The sequence below is a fragment of the Leptonotus elevatus genome, chromosome 5 (assembly GCF_054856555.1).
Source record: "Leptonotus elevatus isolate MCC_2025b chromosome 5, RoL_Lele_1.0, whole genome shotgun sequence".
NCBI lineage: Eukaryota > Metazoa > Chordata > Actinopteri > Syngnathiformes > Syngnathidae > Leptonotus > Leptonotus elevatus.
The window spans coordinates 756,054-772,527 of NC_141243.1; the positions used below are offsets into that span (position 1 = coordinate 756,054).

General features: G+C 43.3%; 2 protein-coding genes across 3 annotated transcripts; both read right to left on the reverse strand.

Annotated features, from left to right (window-relative positions):
* Positions 1–420: 420 nt before the first annotated feature.
* Positions 421–8,580, reverse strand: LOC147173165 (uncharacterized). 2 transcript variants are annotated; one of them, XM_086075482.1, is made up of 11 exons: positions 8,306–8,580; positions 7,236–7,523; positions 6,252–6,347; positions 5,293–5,418; positions 4,920–5,074; positions 4,713–4,849; positions 2,982–3,075; positions 2,349–2,678; positions 1,749–1,914; positions 1,535–1,659; positions 421–820 (listed from the first exon to the last, which is right to left on the reverse strand). In XM_086075482.1, exons 1-11 carry the CDS (start codon positions 8,517–8,519, stop codon positions 494–496), a joined length of 2,058 nt encoding a protein of 685 aa, XP_085931608.1. In that variant the 5' UTR covers positions 8,520–8,580; the 3' UTR covers positions 421–493. The 2 variants fall into 2 exon arrangements, with proteins under 2 accessions (XP_085931608.1, XP_085931606.1); XM_086075480.1 differs by having other exon boundaries at positions 4,920–5,077.
* A 928-nt stretch (positions 8,581–9,508) lies between these two features.
* On the reverse strand, positions 9,509–16,320 carry LOC147173166 (uncharacterized). Its single transcript, XM_086075489.1, has 3 exons — positions 16,071–16,320; positions 14,800–15,048; positions 9,509–11,428 (listed from the first exon to the last, which is right to left on the reverse strand). The coding sequence occupies exons 1-3, from the start codon at positions 16,237–16,239 to the stop codon at positions 10,026–10,028; spliced, it is 1,821 nt and encodes a 606-aa protein (XP_085931615.1). The 5' UTR covers positions 16,240–16,320; the 3' UTR covers positions 9,509–10,025.
* Positions 16,321–16,474: the final 154 nt, after the last annotated feature.

Here is a 16,474-nt window from a genome sequence, read left to right on the forward strand (position 1 = left end):
AAAAAAACATTGTTTATTTGTACGGTTATTTATTATGTCTGCAGTGCGTGATTTAGGTTTGGCATTTTTTTCCCAATAAGACAACAAACGGGGTATTGACCTATTTTTTACTTGAACATATTTTCTATTAAAATGGTTGCTAATGTTTATGGGAATGCGTTTAAACATATCCGGGTCAAATTGACCCGTTTCCAAGAGAACTACAAACGGTGGTGTTTGAGGATGAAACTTGTTGAAAATGACTCATTTGAAATCTTTGCAACAAAAGCGGTTCAATCGCGTTTATCGGGATGTCTTTTTTTGGTTTTCTCATAAAACATACCGTGGGTCAAATTGACCCGGGAACCTTATTGTTGTTCCTGAGAAAGCAAGCTAACAGGAATGAAATGCACGGTGCGATTTTTTTTTCCTTCCCTTCCACTTCTCCGCCGCTTTTCAGCATGTCAGCATTTGAACGTTTGGAGAAAACGCAGCGACTTCGGCGCGACTTCCTTCAACAAGTCTGTATGTTAATCATTCTGGCCCGGATGTCCTTCACCCGCGGCGTCTCTTTGGAGGAACCCACGTCGATGCCGTAGAAAGTCGTTTGCACAAACGTGTAGAAGTTGAATAAGGCGTCGTCGTAGGACACGCAAAAGACAAAGTGAACCTTGAACAGTTCGTCAAAGGCACCCACGGCGGTCTGCGCCGCGCAGGGAAGGGCCTTCTGGTCCAGGATGATGTAAAACTTCTCAATTGTGCTCTTGTTTTGGCCAACGCAGAGGAGGAAAGGTTGCGCTGATCCGACGCTCTGCAGGAACGTCGCCATGCTCGTCCCGACCTGAGATTGGAGGAGGGGATTTTAACAACACGGATTTCTCATACCATTTTTTTTTTTTTTTTTTTTACAGTAGAGCAAAGTATGCATTGCAAAACAATCGCTTCAAAGCTGAATTAATCCTTACTTCGGCAGCTTCAGATTTATTTAGTTTGACTATGTTTTCATAAATGACATTTTTAACACAACATAACTTTGTAGTTTAATTTCCATTTTTGTTCTCATCATTATTATTTTTTTTATGTCTTGTAGTAATTTTGTCTTGAGTCTGGAATAATTCAAACTTTTTTTTTGGTTTGAACATTTCAATGTGTTCCTGTAAACCCCGTGGTCGTGTTTTCCTCCACAAAACAATTTGTTGTGTTTTTTTCTCATACTATGATGACTTTAATTTGGTGTAATTAGACATTTTTTGACATCAATATATACTTTATTGTTGCAAAAATGGCAACTTTAGGAATACAACCCCCTTATTTTTTTGTACATATTTAGGCCTATGAAGCTCCTGAATTAATTGTTATTTTTTTTTAAATTGAGGGCCAGAGCAGTATTTGCATTTGGCCATCCGATTTCCGCTCAAAGGCATTTTCTTCAAACAAAGCAATGAATGAAAACGTTATATCGAATGTAGCTTCTCCCGTTGCGCAATCGTTGGAGGCCGCTGAGAACTCGTGAACGACAAGCTTGAAGAAGCAAAACTAAAAAAAAAAAGCAGACCTTCATGAACTTGAGAAGATGGTCGGCAGCTTCCGAGGCGCTGATTTTGCCGTGCCTTTTTCCTTTTGCGGTCGGAGGTAAGAGATGAACGAGCAGCAGGATGGCTGCCAAGTCGCTGTTCCATCCTGGCGGATTCGCGGGCACACAAATCAATCACAGGCATTAAGGCGAGCGCGCAAGACGGTCCGAAAAGCGCACGTTCACAAACACTTGCCAGGGTCACTGGTTTGGTCCTGAGCGGACAGAAGGACGTCCAGTTGAGAAACGGGACGAATGCCTTTGCTGACTTTGACGACCCTCGGCTTGTAGAAAGTCGGCCATTTTGCGACAAACTTGCCTGAGACGTCTTCTCCAAAGAGCATGGCGAAGTCTTGTTCAATCTGGCAAAGGAAGAGACGTTTTTGTTTTTCTAAACGGCGTCTCTGCGGCTATCCGTAAATGTCATGGCATGTTGGCAAGATGTACTACTAGGTGGCATTAGTGTTTCATCTTGGACATTGGTGACTGGAACAGTACATTTTCTCTTTTCTTTTAGCAATAGGTAATTGAAGCAAGTTGTGGACTGGAGGCCATTTTTACTCGTCCCCACAAATACATCTATTTTAATCACATTTGTTAACGTGTTCAATTGTGCTTTCGTGACGCCTTTGCATGAACAACGCTGTTTTTTAAATGTCCAATTCCGCTATTCCATGTTTCTTAATGCTATGGCCTTCATTTGAGCAAAATCCATTGAATGGCTTTGAATGTTTTTTTAATGGCCGGCGCAATTCTACGAATGTCTCGTTCAACTTGACGCCGAATGGACTCTTACAAGGCCCGGCGTATCCAGGAAGCGCGGGAAGTGCTCCAAGACGAGCGAGGACTGGTCAAAGTCGTGCAACATCTTCTGCCGGTGTTTGAACGTCGCCTTCATGTTCTCCCTGACGACCGACGGCTCCGGCGAACGCTTCATGGCGTGCACGGCCTCGGCGCATTGGTCGCCCGAGAGCTGTCCGGGTGGCGAGCGCTCTCGCGCCGTCTTCGGGCCGCCTTCGAAAGTGGGCGTGGCGCTCGTCTTGGATTTGTACGCACTGTTGCGCTGAACCGTTTTCAGGCGATAGGCCAGGTAGCCCTGCCCGCTGCGGCAATCGTAGTAATGCTCCTGCCGTACAAAAGGAAACGCTTGATATCACATGGCGGCAAAACCGACAACAGAAAACAAAACAATTAACATCAAATGATCAAATGTTGCACAATCTCTGAAAACAAAGACTTAAAAAAAAAAAACAGTAGCTATTTTTGCATGAAAAAAATAGGCCTGTTGAGTTGTCCGACATTAAAATGGAACGAAACAATGGCACGGGTTTGAGTTTGGGTTCGATTGATGGCAATGTAATCGGCAACGGGTCTGGAGGCGGGTCTGCTACTTGCCATCCATGGCCAAAGGAAAACAACTTTCACTCACATAACCAGTCGGCGAGGCCTTGTCCTTCAGATTGGGGAAGAGGGTGACAATTCCAAGGGCGTAGGTCATGCGGACGTTCACCGGAGGGACCCTCCTACGGCGCGGGACATTGCAAGAAATAAAATACATGTCACATTTCATTTTGAGATAAATGAGCACAGTGGACCGCATGGACAACATTTTACATCCTGATAACGATAGTTGGTGGCCCGGTGGGCGGTGTCTGGTCGGTGATGGATTTCACTTTCCTTTCTTTGGTCCTTCCTCGGGTCTCCTGACGGCCTCACGACTGACTGGATTCTGAAGTGTTCGGTTTAGGTGAACGGTATGGGATTTTTTAATACGTTTTAGGTGAGCTAACACATACAAAATAATGTATATAAAAAAATCTATAAATAATAAAAAAGCAATGATGATGACATGTCAAATCGGTAAAATTACCGAATGAACTGAGCTCTCCGGGGGAAATAAATAAATAAAATAAAGAAAAAGAAAAGGAGGTGCAATGATCAATCAATTAATTGATTATTAAATTATTCGATAATTTCTTTTGATAATCAGTTCCCTCGGAGTACATATCCTAAGTGGCCAAATTGTGTACAACATGAGCAGCGCTCCCAATAAAGGCACACACAAACAAGGGCAAGACGGTATCAAATCATTTAAATAAAATAGATTCTGAATCGTACCAAACGAGAATTGTGATTCTTATGAGAATCCATTTTTTGGCACACCCATATTTTTTTTTTTAACTTTTTCATACACTTGTTAACATATAATTCAACAAATATGGCTACCGAACAGAAATTTGGTTATATATTTTAGTTCATTGATTAGAGTAACTTTATATTAACTAACTCATAAAGTCATTTGAAGTTAAAAAGATACGCCAAACAGGTAAAAGTGGTGTGAAACATCGAGTCATAGGATTTGTGTTGACGTAATTTTTCTGACACTAGATGGCATTTGTGTTTCATGTTGGACGGTGACAGTAATAGCACATTTTTCTTTTCAAATTCAGAGCAATTGGAATTTGGAACATGAAGCAAATTGTGGAACCCAAGCCATTTTGTCCATTATAAATTACAATTAGTCACCAGTTCCCATAGATATATCTTTTTTTTTTATCACATTTATTATTGCTAAACTGTGTTACTGTGACTCGTTTTCAGAAGGTTGTATGTAAAATAAAGCATGATTGGTGTTTTGACACCAAATTGTATATTTGTAATTGAAATAATATATTCCCCACATGTAAACAGTTTACTTTGCTGGATTTGTCATTGCGCTAGTGGCTCTTATGCCGGAAATCCGGCACTGTGCCGGAGTACTTTAAGCCCTGCATAAATATCTCAAAATAAGGCCAGCAATAAGGGTCCACTATTTTAAGCAGCGTTTTGGGACCACTCAGTTTGTATTGGTATCCTCAACTTTTCAAGATAAAACCTTACTGCCCCGTTCGCGACCTTTCAGCGCTTACTTGTGTTGTCCTACCGAGTAACATTTTTAAAAGTCAGCGTCAACCCAACGTCATTTTTGTTCCCGTCAGTGTCTTAGATACGGCAGTGGTCTCCTCGCCTGTTGACTTTCTGCATGTCGTTTTTTTTGCGTGCCGTCTCGCCGCGTGGTTAAAAAAGGTGCGAGGGACAATAGCAGGGGTTCGACTAACGAGCGGACACATTGAACATGTGCAAAGTCTCTCACACTTGATATCGGATGTCATTGACTCACCCGTGATGCTCGATCATATCTGCCACCAAGATGTTGACGAGTTTCTTTCTCGTACGGTCAGACAGGCCCTTGGTTTCGTCATATTCTTTGCAGATATCTTCGCCCTCCAGTTTCTGCCGAAGCGCATCGTAAACAACCTGCAACACAAGTCACCCGTGTCGGCCAGGCTGCTCTTAGTCAGAAAACAACAACAAGGGCCCAACTCACTTCTCTTGCCCTGTCGCCGTCTGGCGGTCCCTCGGCGAGGGGCCTTTTACGTCTTTTGCCGTCTCCAATTGTGGCTGAAGCGGAAATGTCTGTTGAGCTCATTGATGAAGATGACGTGTCAGACTTAACGGGCGTGAAGGGGACGTAGGAGGCCTCTGCTGACGGCAGGAAAATTCACTGCAATTACTCGAGGTTCTCTCAACCGGTACAAATCTTACGATCGACGCTGGCTTCACAACGTCCACAGTTAGCAAACACAGTTGCTCGATGGCTACTCGTTACTCGCTGATGCAACTGACAGATGAAAAGATCCGCTGAAAGTTTTATCCGATGCAAATGAGCCGTCTCGGGCTGTCACATGACCATTTCTCACCCGCGTGCGCGGCGGACACCTTGAGCGACACTGGAGCAGATTTCAGGAGTTGGTCGAATTTATCCACGTCCGCGTCAACTCCCGACGAGTCCTTCGGGTCGACATCGGCTCCGTCTGGCAGTTTAGCTGAAACCAAAGACAAAATATGAACTGCGCTGGGGGGGGCAAACAAGCCGAGGTCACCGACGAACGTATGTTAAAGGTTTCGCACCACAGAATTGTAAGCCCTTCCACAGTTAACTATACGCATATAATGATTCAATCTTACCGATGACATCACGGCGATATCATTTTTTATGAAATATTAGATATTTTGCCGGCTATTTTTTCCAATGCGGAAGTAAAACGCCCCGGTTCGGTAAAACCCCGCCTCTCCCCGTGTGGTTGCCGCACCCCCCTCTCGTCCGAGCCGGCGCGCAAGAACGAACAGCCGTTGTCGTGCGACCGTGTCTTCTTTACACGTGGAAATTGGATGGATGTTCAATTCGTCAATAAACATTCGAAACAAAACGGCTCCTTGGGAGGGAAAGAGAGACGGACGCAGAACGGGAAAGAGAGAGAGAGAGAGAGAGAGAATGTGATATTTTGCTTATTTGTGGAATGTTTGAGTCAAAGAGTTTCTTGCAGGCGGGCATTCCGTCAGCCACATTTTGCTGGCAAATGCCGAGTAACTTTAAAAAATAAAATAAAAGACAAAGTGACAATTACGGAAAGGGTGCCCAGGGTGACGATGAACCGGCAACATTTGGTAAATTGCCCGTCTCGGAAAACGTAAAATGGAAAACAAAACAACGCACACGCTCATGGAGACAAACGGCCCGAAAGGGGAGATGTGACACGGAGCACGTTTTCAAAGTTAGCCATTTTTTCTGGTTGCGCTTTTTTTTTGGGTGGGGGGTCGGGGGGGGGGGGGTCCATAATAAACGCACTTTTGAAATAATCTACTTGACATTGCTTACCTTCTTGAATGTATGCTGAATAATCGTAGCAGTCGTCCTTCATTGGCACTTGAACCCACTTCTGGACGCCCGTGTGCTCCACTTGAACCAGCGTTTCTTTGAAATACAAACAGACAAAGTCGGCCTCGCGCTGCACCACATCCTGCAAATGGCGCCGCGCGTGGATTCTCGAGGATTCTCCTGCCACTTTGAACGGATGAGGACGCAAACCATTTTCGGATTTGTCACTTGTCTCTGGATGTTCACTTCCTCTTTCTTCTTGGTCCTCGGCTCTTGTGTCGTCTCATCATCGGGCCTTTTTTACCCGTCGCAAAGAAACTTTCCAAATAGCTCCGTTTTTCTCTACTCATTGCGATAGCTTGTGGATTTCGTATATCAGAGCTACGCAACCGAGATCATTAGCATATTGACAAGCATCGAGAGTTGTAACAGAGAAAATCTGGTCACTTTTCAAAATAAAATATTGTTTTGCCACGGGGATTAAATAAATCGTAAGTACAGTACGTTTTTTTAATTGTTTTTATTCTGTGCGGCCTGGTCCAAAGTGTGGTTGGGGACCACTCCTCTAAAGTACGGTTCAGTAAAAGGTAATGACCATGTCAAAGTGTCCTTGAGCAAGTGGACCTGGCAGCGCCTTGCATGGCAGCAGCCGACCACCGGTGGATGAAATTGTAAAGTGTTTTGGGCACCATGTGGTGGCGATAAGAAGCAGTCCAGTCGCCATTCACCAAATGTGGCCGTGTGAAACCCTTTGAGACGCTTCTGTTATTCAGAGCTCTATAAATAAACTTGACTCTGCGGTACAAATGTGCTTCCGCCAAATTATCATCATCAAGTTGAACCTGCCTCTGCGCAGCATTACGTCACAAACGGAGCAAATAAAATCGTCTTTCTGTGTGTGTGTGTGTGTGTGTGTGTGTTCGCAGTGACGAGGCTTGTGTCTTTCTTTTTTTTTTTTTTTGCATTTTGAGTGTCCGCCGTCACCTTCACAGTCGTCACGGTTGATATCGGCGGTGTTCCCGCCGTGTGACAGCGGAGCTCGGAAGTTCTCTGGTCCACTTGGAATGAGATGCCAGGGAAGCTGCGAGCACTCTGGCGGTTTGTCTTCATCCTCGTCGCTCGTCACGGGAGCACCAATCGCTGGCAACCTGCTGACGGCAGCCTCCTCTTCTTCTTTCTTAACGAGGGGGAGTTGAGAAGGCTCCAAATTGGATCCCCCCGCCTGCGACTGGGGAGGAAGCCCCTGCGGACACGTGATTAGCTGCTGAACATCTGCAGGACGACAGCAAGGCAAACAAGTTAGCATTTGAGAATTGATTGATCTATTTGTCATCTTCTAATTGCACGTTAGTATGTTTATTACAGTGGCAAGTGGTCACCTTCTCTATGGAATGTGATTGGAATGAGCGCGTCAAATGCCTCTAAAATCATCCAAACTAAATCAGGACAAAACAATTGACAAACTAAATATTCCACCCCTCACAATGCTCCGACCGCTCATGAAAAATGTTTATTTTGCACTTTTTAGGTCATGATTTCTCAAGTGACGCCATTTCAAACTTTACAGTAATTTCATGCACCTTTCAACCTTTACGGATTACTTTCAGCCAACGTGAGAAATGTGAGGTTTTGCCAGCAGACTTCTGGACACACACACACTATTAATCAATTTCAAGTGTTGGAAATAGTTTTTTTTAATGAGAGAAAATAGTTGGGTGAGATACATTGAGCGAGCCTGTTTTGATTTGAGTTTTGGAAGATAATCGTTTGCGTTCGTTCCGTACAATTAAGACTTTATTTCTGGTTGGCAGTTGCAGACTTTGATGTGGTTTGCAATACAGCTTAATATATTAACTATGTATAACGTATTGAATTAGCAATTGAACACGATTTGGGGGTATTGATTTTTGCGCAACGGCATACGATGCTGTTTGGCAACTCAAGCAAGATGGCGTTTTTGTTGTTGTTTTTTTATTACCTGTCGGAACTTTGTAGTTGCGAGCATTTAGCCCGACAGCGACGATGCGTTCAATGATTACGTTTAGGGAACAAACCTTGGCGGTGTAGCAGCATGTTCCTCTTGTAAACAGCTTCCAGTTGTCGTCGTTGTCCTTCGTTCTCCTCTCTGGCGCGACAAAGTTGCTCTTCGTACGACGCGACGGTTCTTTCAAACACACCGAAGATTTCGTCGGCGGCCGCCATGAGTCGCTCCCTCACCAACTCTTGCAACATTTTGATGTTTTTATTCGTCTCGCCTCGAATCAACATTAACTTCCCGCCTTTCTTTCTTCAGCTGGAGTGTGATACAATTCGCACTGCGCATGCGTAGTAAGCGTACACCGGCCGCCATCTTTAAAGGTATCTACGGTCAGCCCTGAGGGACAAAATATCATTAAAAACCTGTCAAATAAACTCCTCTAAAACGTATTGTGAAAATTTGTAGTTTGTGTATTTAATGCAATACAGTGTGGTCTTAATAATTCAATAAATTAATTTAAACCTTGTGGGGAGCACACTTATTACTATTATTGCTCCAGCATTTGTGTGTATCTGTTCCTCAGAATTCCGAGTTTACTTGGAGTGTCCCATTCCGCCCTCAAAGCGTTCAGGGCAAATGTAAACAACAAAGATGGCATATTTCGATGAATTGTTCCTTTTTCTGGTTAACGCAGTCGTTCCAAATCACGTTGTGTCACGTCGTGACATATGTCTTGTATTTACATTTCTCGAACGCTTTGAGGTCGGAACTGACACGATCCGAGTGCGATATCCCGGACTTCCCACTTTCCTCGAATGCAGCATTTATCCTCAGCGAAACGACGCTCTTTGAATCGTTGTAATTTGATTTGTGCGGTTTAGTTTGATTTCAAAATGTGCTCAAATGTTGTTTGACTACTATAACAGTGTGCCTGGTTCGTATTTTAGTCACAAGCAAAAGCAAAAGCGATACTATGGAAATGAAGCGTTGCATTGTGGAAATATAAAAAAATGCCCGGATGTTCTGTCACAAGCATTTGCCATTATGCGTTAGTATTTAACTAACCGCTTTAAGACAAAGCTGTGCGGTTGTTTTGCTGTTAAGTTCGACAGTTTGCTCAGAAATTAGGTGGGACTTGATTTTATGGAAAGTATTTGCTAGTATTATGAGATTCACTTCTTATATTACTGAGTGCTGAAAAGATCAATCAACAAATCACTTGTTCAATGTAACAGCATTTTGTGGAAATACTAAAAATGAAAGAAGAGTTGCAAAGAGGTCGGGATCTGTAGGATCTTTATTGCAAAAAAGGGTGAGCATTACAAAAACAACGTTTTACTCGTTAGGACAGTTTATCAAATCAATCCCAATCAAATACAATAATCGTACTCAGAGAATAACAATAAATTCAATAACAATGAAATGTGCAGTACAAAAACAAACAAAACTAAACGTCATGTGTAACAAACAATACAATAGGATTCAACAAATTAATATCATTTGAAAGTTCCTGCATTATTTTAATTTTGTATGCTTGCCATAATTACTGGCACATCTTGATTTTCGTGCCTGGGCAATCCAGCAGACCGTGGGTGTTTTCTATTACACGTCCCCGGCGCACCTGACAATTTCGCTGGAAGCGGGTCTAAGTTGTGGTGCGAGGGGTATAACGCAATTTTGGTGGATTTGATCGATGCGCATGCAGATCCATTCTGAGCTCTGAGTTTATTCTTCCAACATTTCTTCTATTTGTAAGCTTGATTTCATTGGTTATGACTAACTATGCAGGAAAATGTTTATTGGCTGTTGTGTTTCCGCATGTGTGCTGTCAAGCTGGACTTCTTAAAATAGCTTTGATCGCAAACTGAGCAAGTAAAAGGTTTTTCTCCCGTGTGTGTTCTCGAATGTGCAACTAAGTGCGCCCGTTGAGAGAACATTTTATCGCAAACTGTACAACCAAAGGGTTTTTCTCCCGTGTGTGTCCGCATGTGTGCTACCATGTTTGCGCTCTGAGAGAATATTTTGCCACAAACTGAGCAACTAAAGGGTTTTTCTCCCGTGTGCTTGTGCATGTGTATGCTCAGAGAGAAGCTGTGAGCAAAGGTGTCCCCGCAAACTGAGCAACGAAAAGGTTTCTCTCCGGTATGTGTCCTCATGTGTTTGATCATGTTTTGCTTTTGGGGGAACGTTTTACCGCAAACTGAGCAGCTGAAGGGTTTTTCTCCCGTGTGTGTTCTCATGTGTGCGTTTAAACTGTGCTTATAAGAAAGGCTTTCGCCACAAACTGTGCACGTGTAAGGTTTTTCTCCAGTGTGTGTCGCCGTATGTGCACTCAAGGCTGCTTTTTTAGCAAATGCACATCGGCAAACCGAACAACTAAACGGTTTTTCCCCCGTGTGTGTTCTCATGTGTGTAATCACATGTGAGCCTTGAGAAAATCTTTTACCACAAACTGAACAACTAAAGGGTTTTTCTCCCGTGTGCGTCCGCATGTGTACGTTCAAATTTCTCTTATTAGTAAATCTTTCGCCACAGTCTGAGCAGCTAAAGGGTTTTTCTCCAGTGTGCGTTCTCATGTGCACGTTCAAACTGTGCTTGTAAGAATAGCTCACACCACAAACTGAGCAAATGAAGAGTTTCCCCCCCGTGTGCGTCTGCATGTGTCGAGTCAAATTGTAATTATACGTAAAGCTCTCGCCACAGTCTGAGCATGTGAAAGGTTTTTCTCCCGTGTGCGTTGCTGCGTGTCCAATCAGAGAGCCCTTGCGAGCAAATTTCTCGCCACAAACTGGGCAACTAAAAGGTTTCTCCCCCGTGTGCGTTCTCATGTGTACGTTCATATTTTCTCTTCGGGCAAAACTTTCGCTGCAAACCGAGCAAATGAAACGTTTTTTACCCGCGTCAGATGCCTCCTTTTCAGAGCTTTTCAAGTGTTTGTCGTCACTTTCGTCGTCCACGTCGCTCCTCAAGGCTTCTTGCATGCTGTGACTATTTGACAGCAACGCAGAGAGCTCGTCTGCTGGTGCTCTTCCACTCGGACTGTGGCGTTGAAGCCGTGACGCCTCAGCCACTTCGTCTTCGTCGTCATCTTCGCCCTTTACCACCACGACGGTCAGTGGCAGCTTGCTGACATCCACTTCCTCCTCTTCCTCCTTGACGTCGGGGGTCAGTGCATCCTCGTCGTCCTCCGGATCCGGAACTGCGAGACACAGGCAACACAGACACGCTTTAGCTCAAACAAGTAGAATGCACTCAGGCTCACAAAGACAGAGTACCGATTATGATCAAATTAGGAATTCAGCATGCCTGTTTTGCCTTGAACAGCAAATGTCTCTTAGAGAAGAAAAAAGTATCAAATATGAACTTGTTCACCAAAGTGGATGTTTAAATTCGTCCACAGGAGCTGCCACTAACAAATATATTTGTCAAGTTGTTCAACAAGGTGGCTCTCGCCCAGCTTGGCTGTGATTTCAGCTTTGTAAACCACCGTGATAACTTAGGGCAATATCTATTTTTTAAAAATGTATTACGGTATAAATCGTTCATATCAGTCCATGGTGATAATTATAGATTTTTTTGAATAAACCAAGATAAGAAAATGCATAAAGTGGGTTATGCTAAAACTACAATAAAATACAACCATCCAGATTAAAAATATCCAAAATATCTAGTAGAAATATTTTGTACACTGTTGTGCCATGCTTGCCCAGCTGTATCGTAAAAGCGTAAATGAGTGCATTCATTTCAGTTGACAAAATGAAAATGATTTGTTTAATGTTTTACTTACCTGATTGTGGTTTCAGTTTTTAAGGCTGAGTCTCGGAACCGACTGACACAGTTTGGAGTGTGCACGTCTAAGACTGGGAATTATTTTATTTTTACACCATGTATCATCTAGCTGTGTTTAGTCATGTTAACTGACACAATACAATCTTATTGCAAGTGCCATTTATTTGAAGTGAAGCCACACACGCATTTTGTGCGGACGTCTACACTAAAGACAAACACTTTTTTTTTTCAAATATTGTTTACAAATTGGTCAGTCTGTTAGCGAGCATTTCTTTCTTTGTCGAAAAACAACAACCATCCACCTATTGTTGGCAGCCAAAGCCGTAATTGTGCAATAATTGTGCTGTTTAATCATCATCGTAATAAGCTTCCCGTGAAAAAATACATAATAGTATTTTCTACCATTGTTATTGAGAAATCTAAAATGACCTTATAGCGCCACCTGTTGCTTTGCATTTCATGTGGACAGACATTTGTGCGGACACACTTTTAAATAGACATCGGTCATGCTATTCACGAATGTTACATTACGTTTGGTGAACATGACGTCACGTAAACACACCTTGGATGTGTCGCTCAATCGCGCCTCGTCGTCGTCGTCGCTGGTTCTCCTCTCCCGCTGGACAAAATGTCCGCTCGTACGACGTCATTGTTTGAAAAGGTCATAAAAAAATGTCGTCACTTTACGAAATTTGACAGTCGTTTACCAACGCGTTGGATATTCGATGTTTTTCACTCGATTTCACTTCGACGTCGTCGCGCTATTTTCGTGCCTTGAAATCATGTTAACTTCCGCCTTTTCTTCTTCGCTGGCGTTCCACGGCTGCGACGTGTCCGCATATACACACGGCCGCCATCTTGCGAAAGGTATAAGGAGGGCTCAAAATAACAACCGATGGAAGAAAGAAGTGCTGCAAAGAGGTCCAAATGGTCTTTATTGCAAAGTACGTGAGCAAAATTATCATATACTTTGACTGTACATAGATTAATTATACAACGTTTCTACCATTCATCAGTGTGTTTACAGTTTGGTCTGAAAGGTTATGGAAAATGAGTCGATTCAAAAGGTCCTTTAAAACATCCTTCTCTATTGACTTGAGAATAACCCAATTACTTAAAGATGATTCCATTTTGGAAAAAATCTCGTGCAGGATGTCGAGCGTCATTATGACATGCCAGAAAGAGGAACGATTGTGAAGAACACAACACGCGTGATGTCCGATGCGAAGTCCCGTGATGACCATTTACACCAAACATGGAGGTGCCTCGTAGTCACAAACAAACATTTGATTGTTTACAGCTCTTCGTGCCAAATAACCTTGGGCAATGAGGCACATGCTGCTTCACCAAGATTGATTATGCGCTCACGTGCAGCAGCAATTACCATTAGGGACAGACAGACCGATTACCGGCTGGGCTGATTATCGGCCTCGATGTTCGGCATTTTTGAAGCATGTCGGCCTCTTTCGGAAATTCTGATAGCTGCTAAGAGATCAATTTCATAACAATAAAATGTTCTATGTGCCCCCACTAATCTGAATTCTGATGAATGTTGCGTTTGAGGAATATGAATAAAGTAGAAAAATCCACCCGTTATTATCCATTACAGGGGGCGGACATTTTGCCACTTACCATCGACTGAAAATGACATCACAGTGCCAGGCAGGCTCAGATTGCAAACGTCATGACCAAAGTCAGAAAAAAAATTGAGCTGTGATCCCCGAGCAACTGTAATGTCATTTTCAGTCGACGGCAAGTGGCAAAATGGCTGCCCCATTAAATGGATAAAAACGAGTGGATTTGTATTCATCGTGTTTAGAATAGTGAGGGCCACACATAACATATAGCCTAAACATAATATTGTCAAGAACATTTTCGACTTAACTCCCCTTTTAGTAAACATGCTTAAAGGCATTTAAACCCCAGTTAAAAGTTGGCATTTGGGCCATTCCAAAATTTTGACACCAATATTTTTCCCGGTTATCGGCCTCCTTGACTGTGAATAATATAATAAATAAACAAATTAACATATCGGTTGATCTCTATTCTCTGCAGACAATATAACAATACTCACGGGCATCTAACGTAAAAAAAAAAGAGAGACTAATATCACTGAGTCAGTTGTGAAACTTTTTTGAAATGTCATTATTATCTGTATTAAAGTGCCCCCTGGTGGCCAAGAAGCACACCACAAAAGGAGCACAAGGGCTGGAACATTTCCACAACTGGGCAGATTTCCCCCCCACTGTCATTGGTGTTTGCGCATGTGTGCGGTCAAACTGTACTTATAAGAAAAGCTTTCGCCACAAACTGAGCACGGAAAAGGTTTTCGTCCCGTGTGCGTGGCCGAGTGCGCGATCAACGAGACCCGGTGAGCAAACCGATCGCCACAAAGTGAACAGCGGAAAGGTTTTTCTCCCGTGTGTGTTCTCGTATGCGCGAGCATGTTGGCCCTTTGGTTGAATATTTTACCACAAAGGGAGCAAGCGAATGGTTTTTCTCCCGTGTGCGTGTGCATGTGGCGGGTCAAATTGTAATTATAAGCAAATCTTTCGCCGCAAACGGAGCAGGTGAAAGGTTTTTCTCCCGTGTGCGTGGCGGCGTGTCCCCTCAAGGAGACCTTGCGGGCAAATGTTTCACCGCAAACTGAACAACAAAAAGGTTTCTCTCCCGTGTGCGTTCGCATGTGCGTCGCCATGTTTGACTTGCGGGCGAACCTTTCGCCGCAAACCGAGCAGACGAAACGCTTCGGCGCTTCCTTTTTCGAGCGTTTGTCGTCACCTTCGCAGTCCGTGCCGCTCCTCGACGATTCTTCCGTATCTTCGCTATGTGACAGTGGCGCCAAGAGGTTGTCCTCCACTGCCGCCGCCGCCGCCGCCGCCGCTCCTCCACTTGGACTGCGATGGCGAAGCTGCGACGACTCGGGCGGTTCGTCCTCCTCGTCTTCGCTCTTCACCGAGACGACAGTCAGTGGCAACTTGCTGATATCGGCGTGCTCCTCTTCCTCTTTGAGCGGTTGTGGATCCTGATCTGCAGGACACAAATCACAACAGCACAAGTGGCACGACATGACAAGTGGCCGCCATCTTTGTGGAATTTTGTATTTGAAAAAACAACATGGAATGAGCACCCCCGCTGACTGTTGAAGTCGATTCTACTGCCCACACTGACACTTCTCGTCTGACCAATAATCTTCCATTTGTTCAAGTTTGTTGCCCTTTTGCCAGCAAAAGAGAAAAAGGGATCTTCTCTTAAAATCATCCAGCTCCTCTCCCCTTCAGTCCCCTCCACAGGTTTTCAATGGGGTTGAGGTCTGGGGACCAACATGGTCAAGGGAGGAGTGCAATTTTGTGTCTGTTGAACCATATGTCTAAAATGTTCAATATGCGATAATATGGCTGCTCGAAAATAGTCATCACGATTAATTTGGTAGTAACTGAAGTCAAAACAAGAAAATGTGTAAAAAAATAAATAAATAAATAAATAAATAAATATATATATATTAAGACAAACTAAATTTCTTTGAAACACTATAAAATTATGCAAGTTCCTTTTGGACCAAACAAGATTGATTAAATTAGTCATTTTTAAATAATACGGTGCAAATGTGTAAATTAAAGTAACTCAAATTTAGTATTAATAATCTTTTAATTTTGGTTACGATTATGCCAATTTTGTAATTGGGAGTGTAATAATTGTAATACGTTGTAATTGAATTTCAATTAATTGCACAATCCTATATGATCAATCGAATTTATTTGAACACATGAGTAGTAATTGCAACACATGTTTTAGTTGCCAAATTGTATTTTATTTATGTATTTGCAATTGGGTAATATTTCTTTTGTGTATTATTAATTTTAAATGCCACCGCATCCCAGCAGACTTTGGGCGGAAGGACCTAACCATGCAAATACATAATATTATTTTTGATTTGGCATTCATCCATTTGTCTTCACAAAACGCTTCCGGTTGGCTCGACGGACCTTTTCCAGGTAACTGTTGCGTGCTCGATCGTTAGGAAGCGACAAGTTTGCTAAACGTGGGCAGACCTTGGATGCGAGTTTTTGGGCGAACGGCGTCCAGCTGTCGTCGGTGTCGCTCGTTCTCCTCTCTGGCGCGACAAAGTTGCTCCTCGTACGACGCGACGGTTCTTTCAAACAAGCCGAAGATTTCGTCGGCGGCCGCCACGAGTCGCTCCCTCACCAACTCCTTCAACATTTTCACGGCAACTGCGTTTTTCTCCGTTCAGCTTCACGTTTACGAAATTTACCAAAGCGGCAGCCACTGCGCATGCGTATATCAGTCGCCATCTTGGGAAGTTTTTTTTCTTTTTTTAACAATGCTTTATTGAAAACATTACAATAGGCACAATTTTGAATGATATATTACTGTATACTTAAAACTCGCCGCGGAACTTGTACGACAACCGCACTTGGACAAACTACGTGCTACG